The 13,843-nt window shown below is 36.6% G+C and overlaps 1 protein-coding gene across 1 annotated transcript in view; it reads left to right on the forward strand.

Annotated features, from left to right (window-relative positions):
* The window catches only part of STPG2 (sperm tail PG-rich repeat containing 2), a 253,754-nt gene that overhangs the window by 17,056 nt on the left and 222,855 nt on the right, over positions 1–13,843 (forward strand). The window contains exon 6 of the mRNA XM_089302607.1: positions 13,163–13,275. Coding sequence (XP_089158733.1) covers positions 13,163–13,275 — 113 coding nt within the window. The remainder of the gene's footprint in view (positions 1–13,162; positions 13,276–13,843) is intronic.

Raw genomic sequence — 13,843 nt, forward strand, 5'->3', positions numbered from 1 at the left:
GGCCAGGTCTGGGAGCTAAAACTCAGTCACATGGCCATACTTGCCAAGGAGGATGGGAAATACTGTCTAACTGTGTATCTAGGAAGAAGAAAGAATGTGTGAAATTGCTAGATGTCTCTGCTACCATGTTTAGTCATATATAAAGCAGATTTTTTTCTTGAATTTGAAAGAAAAAAGTGAACATTTTATTTATAAAATAATTTGAATCTCAGAGTGTAAACATCATTTATTCAACAAATGATTGTAAAAAAGATAAGGAGCTTCTTTTTGATTAAAATAGCAAACATATTATAGCAGATCCATCTAATCCAGATAAAATTTCAAACCTAGGCAGAGTTGAATCAAAATTTCAGTCAGTCAGTTGAAATGTGAGTTACCCAGGCATACAAATACTGAGTATATATTGAATGTCTGGTTTTGCTTAGGTACGAGACAGAAGTACCTAGTGCTTTAAACCTATTGTATTTTTATAAAATACAAAAGATGAAATATTAGCAAGGAAAATGGCATAAATTAAGCATAGATTTAAGGAAAGGCTGAAGAGACATTTTGGACATAGTATAGTAGGTATTCTCAGGATTTGACTTAACCTACATTCACAATACTCTAGTTGTTCTCCATCTTTGGGCTTAGACTCAAACACCTGCAGAAACTATTTGATTTGTGATAATAGATATACCCAAGAATTTGAGGGGTCTTTTATCTTTGAATTGTTAAAATCTTTTGTTCTTAGAACATTTCTATTATAATTTATATATCAAAATATAGATACTATATTACCCAGGTGTCATATATTTAAAATTTGGCCACTTTTTGAGTTAGCTATGTTTATTTTTTCAAGATTTATTTGTTTGTTTACTTGAAAGGCAGAGTGAAACAAAGAGAGATAGAGATCTTCTATTTGCTGATTCACTCCCCAAATGCCTACATCAGCTGGGGCTGGGCCAGGCTGAAGGCATAAGTCAGAACCTTATTCAGGTATCTGATATGGGTGGCTGGGAGTAAGGCCTTTGGTCATAATCTGTGGTTTTCCCAGGACAGTTAGGTGCAAGCTGGATCAAAAGTGAGTAGCTGGGACTTGAACTGCTATGCCAGTATGGGATGTGGGTGTTTGTGTTGGCTTAACCCACCGGGAGACAATGCCTGCCAGAGTTAGCTACATTTGAAAAACAATGTATTATTATCCCCCTAAATCTTCTTTCTCCATCTTTTTTTCATTGCCAGAGCAAGCACTAAACCTTTATTACATATTCAAACATAATAATGTGTATTTTTATAATTAAAAAAAAATTAAGTGAATGTTTTCAGTATGTTTATTGATTTCCCACTTAATATATTTTTTGAATTTAAGAATATAGATATTAGATCTAATTCGTTTATTATGAGCAGTTAGATAAATTTAAAAAAATAATTTTAAATTTTAAAGGAGTTTCACAATTATAGAAAAGTTGTAATAATAATTTGCATATATTGTTTACTTAGATCACGTAGTTGTTAACATTTTATCACATTTATTTCATATTTTTTCTCCCTGTATATTTATATATTATTTTTAATAAACCATGTGAGAGTACATTTTACTTTAGAGATTTATTTATTTATTTGAAAAGCAAAGTTACAAAAAGAGAGGGAGAGACAAAAAGGGAAAGATATCTTCCAGTCTCGGGTTCACTTTCCAAATGGCAGTAATGGTCAGGGCTGAGTCAGAATGAAACCAGGGACTAGGAGCTAGGAAATCCATCTGGGTCTCCCATGTGGGTGAGAGATGGCCTGAACATTTGGCTGTCTTCTACTGCTTTCCTAGGTGTATTAGCAGGGAGCTGGATAGGAAGTGGAGTAACTGGGACAACAACCAGCACCCATATGGGATGCCACCGCAGGCAGTGAGTTAACTCGCTATACCACAATGCTGGCTCCAAGAGTACTTTGACACGATGTCTCTTTAACCCTAAAGATATCAGTGTAAGTAACCTGAGAAAAAGACATTCTCTTTGATAGCCACAATGCAATGATCAAAATCTGGATATTTCATTCATATAATATTATTATGTCATCTTCATGTTTTGACATTATTTCTAATTATCTCAATTATATTCTTTGTAGAAAAACACAAATTTTTGGTTCAGAGTCTAATCTGATACAGTTGCACTTCGTTGTCATGTTTCTTTAGATTCCTTTAATTTGGAACAGTTCTTCAGTTTGTTTTTGTTTTTGATAACTGATTTTTTAAAGACTACCGGTAGTTATTTTGTAGACTTTTCCTCATAGTTTGTGTATATTTTTATGAATAGTTTAAGGTTTTATATTTTGGCTGGAGTACTATAAAAGTGATGGGTTTTCAATAAATTATGTAAAGAGAAATATATTGCTATTGTGGTAATGTTTTCCAGTTTTATTTCCTTTAAAGTTATTTTAAGATTCAGTAGTTAGGGCTGGCACTGTGGTGCAGTGGGTTAAGCTGCCATCTGTAGTGCCAGCATCCCATATTGGCACTGGTTCATGTACCTGCTGCTCCACTTCTGATCTTGGGAAGGCAGCGCAGGATGATCCAAGTGTGTGGGTAACATGGGCCCACACTTGGGTCATCCTCCACTGCCTTTCTAATCTCATCAGCAGGGAGCTGGATCAGAAGTCAGAAGTGGAGTAGCACATGGGAGACCTGGAAGAAGCTTCTGGCTTTTGGCTCCTAGATCTTGGCTTTTGCTTGGCCCTTGGCCATTGTGGCCATTTGGGGAGTGAATCAGTAGATGGAAGATCTTTCTCTCTATCCCTCCTCTTTATCTCTTTCAAATAAATAAATCTTAAATAAATAAATCTTAAATGGATAACTCTTTCAAATAAATAAATATTAAGAAAAGATTGAATAGTTATCCATCAAATTGTCATCTGCTAGTTTTAATATTCATTGATGATGCCCAAATCAATTTTACTGTGATGTTAACAAATAATTTTCTGACTTCCTCTTTCCTTTAACATTTATTTGTTGAATCTGTACTCAAAAGAAGAATTTTATTTTCTTTGCCATTTTTTTGTGCTTGTATCAATGTGGAGTCATGAATTCCTATTTTATTCAAATGTTTATCTCACCCTTTTTATTTATTTTGAGGCTTAAATTATCCCAGATTTGATCCTTGGGAAACTGTTCAAGATGTAGCTTGTGTTATTTTTGTATATCACTATCATTTTGTGAGAATTTCCTTACTTTCTGGAGTCATAAGATGTTCTGGGTTTGTCTTTTCCTGTCCAGGCCTCAAATCAGCCATTTCTTTAAGGAACTGTACTTCCATTTAGTAGATAATGCATATCAGAATAAAATCTGTATACTAGGTACAAACAATACTACTGGGCTGTCCTTGCTTCTAAGTCATCTCAATAGATAAAGTTAGAAATTTATAATTATTTCTTATATATTTATTCAATCTTTGACTTTATACATATACCTCCAATTGCAATCCAATATTACAGATTTGTTCTACTTGCTTCTTTTTCATATTGAAGTCACTTCTTTCCACAGTGAGAAACCTGACTCTCATTATCCTCAATATAATTCCTTGGTTGCTTATTTCTGTAATATGCTTAAAGTACTTTCAGAATTGTTAACATAAACTCATAACTGTAAAAAATATGCTTGAGTATGTACAGGCTCTTACCTCTAGGTGATCTTGAAGCTCCGCCTAAGCAGGAGGTGAGGGATAATAGGCAGATTTGTAAATTGTCTGTGTGAATACTGAAAGTGCCCCAGCACTAACATAGAGCACTTTGGTGAAAGTTGGAGATTTATTGGTTTAGGGCATTTAAAGAAACCTTTGTCTAGTTATTTCCTGACCATTAACTAACTAGGTTGACACATGTGACCAAGAATAATAGACTTTAGGGAATTACTACAGGAAAATCACTAAACAATAACAAAGTCTGCTAGAGGGATTCTAATTTTCAGAATTGTCAACATTATATTATAAAAATTGTCATGTTTCAACAAAAGGCATGAAATATGCAAAGAATTTTAAAAATATGGCTTGTACACAGGAAAAGAAATTGTTCCTAAAGAAGCTAGGATAGGAGGTTGGCATATGTTTTTCAGGCTAAAGTAGGTTATTAGTAACTCAAATTTATACACAGAATTAAAGAATAATGCTATAGGTAATTTATAAGCCAGTATCATTCAGGTTTTGGTTTGTAATTCCTTCTTTTAAACATTTTTGAAGATGTATTTATTTATTTGAAAGTCAGTTACACAGAGAGAGGAGAGGGAGGGGGAGGAGAGAAGAGAGAAAAGGAGAGGAGAGGAGAGGAGAGGAGGAGAGAGAGAGAGAGAGAGAGTGTGTGAGAGAGAGTGTCTTCCATCCATGGTTCACTCCCCAATTGGCTGCAACGGCCTGAACTATGCTGATCTGAAGCCAGGAGCCAGGAACTTCTTCCAAGTCTCCCATGCGGGTGCAGGGGCCCATGGACTTGGCCATCTTCTGTTGCTTTCCCAGGCCATAGCAGAGAGTTGGATTAGAAGTGGAGCAGCCGGGTCTCGAGCTGGCGCCCATAGGGGATGCTGGCGCTTCAGGCCAGGGTGTTAACCCACTGCGCCACAGTGCCAGCCCTAGGGACTTTTGCTTTAAGATTATTTTTACTTTATATGTCAAACTTGGTCTTCCATTTGTTGACTATACCATCATTGATATTAAGAAGAACCTGGCCGGTGCCACGGCTCAATAGGCTAATCCTCCGCCTGCGGTGCCGGCACCCTGGGTTCTAGTCCCGGTTGAGGCACCAGATTCTGTCCCGGTTGCTTCTCTTCCAGTCTGGCTCTCTGCTGTGGCCTGGGAAGGCAGTGGAGGATGGCCCAAGTGCTTGGGCCCTGCACCCACATGGGAGACCGGGAGGGGCACCGGGCACCTGGCTCCTGGCTTCAGATTGGTGTGGTATGCCGGCTGCAGCATGCTGGCTGCGGCGGCCATTGTGGAGTGAACCAACGGAAAGGGAAAGACCTTTCTGTCTGTCTCTCTCTCTCACTGTCCACTCTGCCCGTCCAAAAAAAAAAAAAAGTTGCTAGTCCTTAGCTGGTATTAACTGCTAAAAAAATAGAGGAACCTAATGGTCTTTTTCAATAGAGAATGGCAAATATCTTAGATAGTTGTCATATGTGCTTAGTAAAACAGCAAAGATCAATTTTGTAACAATTTAAGTGACCTATAGAATTTCTGTAGTCTGATAACAGGGTAGTTTCTCTCAAGTGAAAGACAAGTTATGAGATGAAGTTTAATGGGACCAAAAGGCATTAGTATGTTTGCTGGCCCCACCACTTAATTGTTAATTGTCCTTGACCAAATTACTTAATCTCTTTGTGCTTAGTTGCTTTATTCAAAATATCCTGGGGGGAAAAATTATGGTCTAATACATTGCAATGAGAAAGAGAGAAAGAGAAAGAGAGAAAGAGTGACTAGGGGCTGACCAGGCTGAAGCCAGGAACCTGTAACTCAGTCTAAGTCTCCTACATGGATGAAAGGTACCCAAGGAGTTGAACTATTATCTGCTGCCTCCCAAGGTTCACATTTGCAGAAAACTGGAATTGGAAGTGGAACCGAGGGCTGAAACCTAGGCACTCTGGTATAGGATGTGAGTGTCCCAAATATGGGGCTTAGCTGCTGCACCACAGCACCTGCTCCCAAAATTATTTTGAATATCATTTTGAATGATAAAATTTAGCTTTTTTTTTTTTTTTAAGAAGAGGTTAGCTTACTGTTAGAAAGCTGTTTTTCAGAGGTGGGTTTCAGAAGTAAAGTTCAGGATTGGAATTATGATACTAACATACTTGCTAGTGATAACATGCTGGTAACTACCTGTATGCTGTCACACTGGAAAATAGTCCATTAGTGTTTGCACTGCTGTATTTTGAGGCTTTTAACTCTTCACAAATTTTGTTTTCATATTTAATTATAGAAGGACATGGGGAAAAGTTGTATAGCCATTTCTTAATTTAATTTTCGATGAGAGTGGCAGTAATTCTTCTTTAAGTTATATTTTGGCATTCATTTAAAGTAGTGCAGCTTCTTGCTGAGTTTGCTTCAATTAAGCCATATTTTATTTGCTAATAATGACTTTACAGGTTGACAGTGACCTTGAAGTTAGTACTACTGTCAACACTTCTTGATATAGAAGAGAGTGTAATTTAGAATTAAGAATGCATGAATTTATTCATTTTTTGTCTGTATTTTTAAAAGGCTTTTAAATTAAATTTCAAATTGAACAATTTGAGTACTGCAGAGATGAGTTAAGTAATTATCAGTTCATATGGTTTAAATTAAATGAATTTTATTGTATATATGGAAAAGGATTTTTCTGCTAATATTTTGAACAATGTTTTCTTCTCCTGAATTACCTTTAGAATTGTTAAATTGTTGAACCATAAAATCTCAATAATGTAAATTCACCTGAAGAAAGCTTCTTAGATATACTTCTCAAGGTTTTCTGAATTGCTGTGTTAAAATTATTATTATAAAAGCTTAACATGATTTTTTAGGCTATAAAATATGAAAGATGGATTATCATAGTGTGTTTTAAAATACTAATAGGTACATTGATTATCTACAGTAAATAGATATGCTTGTATATGAAATATATAATAATATATTCAATGATATTATATTAGAACATATTTCTAATGTATGTGAAATGCCTAACATATTCAAGTATGTTATATTAGAACATAGGTCTACATTTTGTACTTCATAGCTCCTTATAGTAAAAATGTAGTAGAACAAATCTATGGAATTACGAAATTCTGCTTTATTTCTAAGAAAATCTAAAGTAGAACATCAATGGGAAATTTTTTTTTCTGCCATCAAAACTGTTTACTTTAAAATCCATGGCTATATTAAGTAATTCCATTTGAAAGAGGGTCTTAAATATTCAGTTTTTAAAAGAAAGTGTTGTGTGGTTAGGCATTGTCTCTTTTTCTGAAGCTTTGTTAGATGCATGCTCTTTTGAGTTACTGCTGACCCTATCAGAAAAATATGCCTTTTAGCTATTTCTGTAGATGCCATGGTTTTCTTTAGTGCTTCCCTAATGACACCTGCTGTTCTGCTGACTTCTTCTAAGCTGTTCTGGATGTTGCAGCATTTGTCTTTGCACCCTCAAGATCCAAAGCTTTTGGATGGCCTAATTTCCTTTTGTGTTATAGTTAGGAATCTGAAAGCAGTTTTTGTATATCCTGTATTTTACAAAGATTAGTGAGAAGCTCTTTTATTATTTATTTATTTTTTATTTATTTAATTAATTAATTTTTGAGGCAGAGTTACAGACAGAGGGAGAGACCGAATGGCCACAATGGCTGGAGCTGGGCCGATTCGAAGCCAGGAGCTTCCTCCTGGTCTCCCATGCGGGTGCGGGGTCCCAAGCACTTGGGCCATCCTCTACTACTTTCTCAGGCCATTAGCAGAGACCTGGATCATAAGAAAAGCAGCTAGGACTTGAATCGGTGCTCATATGGGATGCTGGCGCTGAAGTTGGAGGCATAGCCTACTACGCTACAGTGTCAGCCCCCAGCTTTTTTGATTTTTATTCATAGCCTTATTACTTCAAGGCCCTCATAAGGGTCCTCACAAGGGACTGGACTTAGAATTGTGTTCATTAAAATCCCCACTAGTAATGACAAATAATATTAATAGTAACAATAATACCTTGAATTGATATAGTGCTTTATAGAATTGTATCACTCACCATTCAGTGTTATGACAGATGTCATAGTGAAGAGGGGATGATACCACCCGGCTCTTTACATTTTAATTTGTTAGAAAGGATCTATGGATCCCTTCTAAAGTACACTGAGAGCGCTTATGATGTTGGAAATATTCCTAGAAAAAATAGAAATTAATCTTTTTTATATATGTTATGCAAGTTTTTCCAGGTTTCAATGGATTGTGGATACTAAAATTAGAGTGATGTTACTAATTCAAGTATTAATGTTTCTCATCTGTCTCCGCCAGTTAATGTAGAGTTTCTCTTGCCAGGCAGCTTTAGTGGTCCTCAGGGGATGTCTCAGCCATACTCCTAGACAAGTCTGTTTCCACTGAGTACAGCCACTGTCCCAGACACTTCAGTCTCTTGCCAGCTGGTTCTCTCTGCTGGGCATTTTTACCAATGTTCATCAGCTGCATGATAAACTAGGGTGAAGTGAGGAAATAATGTCTTCTTTGTGTTACTCTCTTTTCAGAGTCCTGAAATTGGATTGAGTTTACCAGTGTTTTTTGTTTGTTTGTTTGTTTGTTTGACAGGCAGAGTGTACAGTGAGAGAGACAGAGAGAAAGGTCTTCCTTTTCCATTGGTTCATCCCCCAGTGGCCGCTGCGGCCGGCGTGCTGCGGCCGGCGCACTGTGCTGATCCGAAGCCAGGAGCCAGATGCTTCTCCTGGTTTCCCATGTGGGTGCAGGGCCCAAGCACTTGGGCCATCCTCCACTGCCTTCCCGGGCCACAGCAGAGAGCTGGCCTGGAAGAGGGGCAACCGGGACAGAATCCGGCACCCCGACCGGGACTAGAACCTGGTGTGCCGGTGCAGCAGGCGGAGGATTAGCCTATTGAGCCACAGTGTCACCGGCGTTTTAAAGGAACCATTCTTTTAGATTTTTTTATAGCCTTTTTGCACTCCACAGGATATAGGCATCAATCCAGATGGCATTATCTGTATTAGGAGATAAATTTATTTATTTTTAAAATTTCATTTAAGATATATAAAGTTCGTGTATTTCATATATACAGATTTAGGAACATAGTGATACTTCCACCTACCATCCCTCCTACCCATGTTCCCTCCCTTATTACTTCTCCCTCTCCTTTTCCCACTTTTAGTTTTTACAAAGATCTATTTTCAGTTAACTTTATACTCATAAGATTAACCCTGGACTAAGTAGAGTTCAACAAATAGTATAAACAAAAAAATCACTCTTCCTCTGAGGAAGAGGCAAGGGCTATAAATGATCACTAAATCTCAAAATGACTATTTCACCCCAATACATTACATATTATATGCTCTATTAGTTACCACAGATCAGGGAAAACTTACGGTATCTGTGTTTTTGGGATTGGCTTATTTTACTTAGTATAATGGTTTCCAGCTGCATCCATTTTGTTGCAAAAGACAGGATTTCATTTTTTTTAACCAATGAGTAGTACTCCATTGTGTATTTATACCATAATTTCATTATCTAATCTTCAGCTGATGGACATCTGGGTTGATTCCATATCTTAGCTATTGTGAATTGCATTGTAAAGAACATGGAGGGTATAGATGACTCTTTCATATGCTGATTTCATTTTGTTTGGGAAAATTCTCAGAACTGAGATGGCTGGATCATATAGTAGATCTATTTTCAGATTTCTGAGGTATCTCCATACTGTCTTCCACAATAGCTGTATGGTTTATATTCCCACTAGCGGTGGATTAGTGTACTTTTCCCCCCACATCCTTTCCAGCATTTATTGTTTGTTGATTTCTGTATGAGAGTCATTCTAACTTGAATGCAACCTCATTGTGGTTTTGATTTGCATTTTCCTAATGGCTAGTGACACTGAGCATTTTTTCATGTGTACGTTGGCCATTTGAATTCCTCTTTTGAAAAATGTCTGTTCACATCCTTTGCCCATTTCTTAAGTGGATTGTTTGTTTTGTTGTTGTTGAATTTCTTGAGCTCTTTATAGATTCTGGATATTAATTTCAGTTTTATAGTTTGCAAATATTTTCTCCCATTCTGTTGGTCGCCTCTTAACTTTGCTGAGTGTTTCTTTGGCAGTGCAGAAGCTTTTCAGCTTGATGTAACCCCATTTGTCAATTTTTGCTTTTATTGCCTGTGCTCTGGGGTCTTTTCCAAGAAGTCTTTGCCTATGCCAATGCCATGTGGAGTTTTCTCAATGTTCTCTAATAATTTGATGGTATCTGGTATTAGATTTAGGCCCTCGATCCATTTTGAGTGGATTTTTGTATAAGATAGGGGTTTTGTTTCATACCTCTGCATGCTGAGATCCACTTTTCCCACCAGCATTTGTTGAACAGACTGTCCTTGCTAGGAGGCAAATTTAGTCATCAGAAAATATTCAATGTTTGATCTTGCCACTCTCTTGACACGAGAATTTTCTTATCCTGTGATGGTCATCATGATGAGCTGCTTCCTATAGGACTAGTTTTCACATTCACCTCCTGTTGGTTGACTGTATTAGTTCCCAAATGTTCAAAAACATGACTAAGTCCTACTTGGACATATCTGATGACTCCATGTTTCTCTACCCTTATCTTCAACGTTCTCTACAGCCCCATGCAAGGAACAAACAAAGGGCTTTACTAATATCAAGACAGCGGAAACATTTTGGAAATCTGTATGCACATTTTACGATGAGATTGCATCTATGTAAAAAGAATCAACAGAGGTCCCATTTCACTTTATGAAAAAACTGAAGATCTATCAGTGCTTGTTTTTGTGCCTGTGTGTCACTGTCCTCCAGAGGAACAGGACCATTTACTCTTATGTATACATATACATGCACTTTCACAAAATTCATAGAGAATGAAAATAAAAGTAACTTTGTTTTGGGTTCAGAAATTTTGAAATCTTTGCATAGTTTTTTCCTAATATGCATTTTCATGAGCTCCTTGAAGTCTTCTTAAGTGCATAAATTTAAAATTTTTTTGTGCTAAAATGCACTTAGTTTTTAATTCAATTTGTATGAATTTTTTGAAGTACACTTTGGGGTGTGTATATGTGCATCTATATATGTAAGAAGGTTTTTATTATAGGAATTGGCTCATGCAGTTATAGAAGCTAAGTTCCATGGTAGACCATTTGCAAGCTAGAGAAACAGGGAAGCCAGTGGCATAGCTCTGTCCAAGTCTGAAGGCATCAGAACCTTGGAAGCCAATAGTGTGACTCTCAGACTGAGAACAAAAGCCTAAAAACCTTGGGAAGGGTGGCAGGGCATGGAAAGGGGAAGAGATGGGGCACTGGTGCAAGTCTCATAAGCTAAAGGCAAGAGAAACTAGAGTTCTGATCTGTTGTCCAAGGGGAGGAGATTTCCCAGCTCCAGAAGAGAGTGAATTTCCTTTTCCTCTGTATTATTGTTCTATGCTTTCCCTCAACTGGTTGAATGCTCAGCCATGTTGGATAACGGTGGATCTTTCTTAGACCACTGATTTAAATACAATCCCTTTGAGAAACATCCTCCCAGACATACCCTAAAATAATGTTTTACAGGTATCTGGTATCCCTGCCCATAGTCAAGTGGACACCTAAAATAAGCCATCATAGTCTCTACTTAGTTCTTTATATTTCAAAGATTTATTTATTTATTTATTTGAAAGGCAGAGTTAGAGAGAACTTCCTTTCACTGGCTCACTCCCCAAATAGTCATAAAGGCTGGAACTGGGCCGATCCAAAGCCAGGAGCCTGGAGTTTTTCTGGGTCTTCCATGTGGGTACAGGGGCTCAGCACTTGGGCCATCTTCTGATGCTTTCCCAGGCACATTAGCAAGGATCTGGATAGGAAGTGGAGCAGCAGGACCTGAACAAGTACTCATATAGATTGGTGGCTTTACCTGCTATACCACAATGCTGACCTCTTAGTTTATATTTTATGTCTGAGGGCTACTTGTTAGTGATAAGTTCAGTGAAGTAAAAATTATCACATAATAGGGAATTTTAGTGCTGTGCCAACTTCTTTTTGGATTTTGTTGTAGTATCCCAAAGCTTTTTGGAGTAGTGTTTCTCTAAGTAAATACTGCTTTATATTCACTACCTCAGCATCTGTCTTCATCTCCAGTTTCTGTTTTTCTCAGGATGTGAGTGGAGGTCATCTGAGACACTTTTCACATGTTGTGAGGTCCCTTTCTAGTTCTGGTATCTGCTATATTTTCTACAATTCTTTAAAGTTTCATATGTGGATGAAATCTTCTAGTTTCTAGCACTGATAATTTGTGTCTTTATATAAATTATTTTTGAAATTGTGGGGTGAGGTGGGGCACCTATGGGTTTGAGTCACCATTTTGAACTGAAATTATGCTTTTTATCACTAATAATATATTGCATTAATATTGCCTAATATTGTCATTGAGAGAAGTTGCGTCCACTGCTTAAAATAGTAATAGCCATCTAGAGCACTTGCACACTTTTTTAATGCAATTAAACTGTATGTTATGGGGATTTTATTCAGCATATACAGAGTTTTCCAAAATTTCATGGAAAATTCATATTATGAATAAACTATGCATTGGTTTAAAATTTTATACATTTCATTTTCCACAAATGTACATACACTCATATAGTATTTATTTAATAATCATGGTTAAAAAACTGTATTTTTACAAATTTACAATATGTAAACTAGATTTTTCTTCTACCACCAGATAGTTCAGTTAAGAGTATCTTAGTTCTGAAGAATTCCTGTGAGCAGCTATGGTTATTTTGTTATACTTTATTAATTTTAGTTTATGATGAAGCCAGTTGCTTTAACTCTTTATGGTTCATGCATAGTTTTGATATTTATTTTAGAGTATGTAAAGGAAAGTAATGGTTGGTTTCTCCAGTCACAAATGATTTCTTTGACATTAAAGGCTGATCCTGTCCTTAAGTATTAACAATAAAATGAACTGAGTTAGTGTTTACTTTATTACTGACTATTATTACTCTTTGAAAAATTTACACCAGGTAGAAAAATTTACACAGGTAGATAGAAGTTATCTAATGTCTATTTGTAATGTTTGCATTTTCTCAATCTGTCTCTCTCCTTTGTTCTGCCTTTGAAGAGGATGAAAATAAATATCAAAAACTAATTATAAATAGAGTTTATTCATTCCCTAAATAAGACAATCCCCCTCCTCATTTTCTAAACCTCCAAGAGCTAATTTTCATTGCCCTTAAGGTTTTAGATTACTGATGCACTGCCCAGAGCAAAACTGTTCATATTGGTTGAGAATATGCTAATATTTGTGGTACTTCTATGGGAATCCTGGATGATACAGATGGAGGATGGAGGCCAATGGTGTTACTTAGCTTGGGATCATCGAAGAACACCAGCAGAATCCCATTGACTGAACCTATCCTTGCATTTACAGTTAGATTTAAAGTTAGACATCATTTCATGATTTAGTTACACCAGGTCCCATCTTCCCCTGCTTCCTCCTCATTTTTTAGGATGTTTCTGATGCAACTTTGAAATACAAAGGTGTACATTTTGGCAGCTCTTCAGGAAGACGAGAGTTACCTGGAAGGTCTGGTCCTGGTCCTGGACAGTATGACATAATCCAGTAAGTTAAAAAGAAATAGTATAACTTTGATGTAGTTCTTGGCCGTAAAGTATTTTAATAATTCAGACTAAGGCTAGGCTGTCAAAAAAGGAAAAAAAATAGTATGAAAAACTTAAGGAAGTATTGTATTTTGGAGTAATGAAAGCTATTGCTTTTTTATGAGTCAGGTCCTCCCTGTGGCACTTACTTTACATGTATTGTTTTATATGTAGTTGTGATTGTTGTAACCATTCTATTAATGAGAAACTCAAGGATTGGAGAGGATGAATAACACAGTAAAGACTTTGCAGATATTAAGGGGTGGAGGCAGACGTTAACTGAGGCCTGTTTGATTACATAGTCTATGTATATAAGTAGGAAAATATGAGGGGCTTCAAAAACTTTTCTATCACTGTGAGTTAGAGTGATAACTTTGGGTTGAAAATAATATTTATGAAGTTTAGCTACTAAATAAGTTCTAGCAAAAAAAAAAGTTTTCCTTTATATTCTCCTACTTCCCAGTAAAGTTTTATACAGGAGGTCACAGAAGGCAAAAACAACAAATATATGGTCCTCATAATCTGCTACC

Source organism: Oryctolagus cuniculus, chromosome 8 (assembly GCF_051225735.1).
Source record: "Oryctolagus cuniculus isolate XC-2025 breed Fujian yellow rabbit chromosome 8, ASM5122573v1, whole genome shotgun sequence".
In the NCBI taxonomy this organism is placed as follows: domain Eukaryota; kingdom Metazoa; phylum Chordata; class Mammalia; order Lagomorpha; family Leporidae; genus Oryctolagus; species Oryctolagus cuniculus.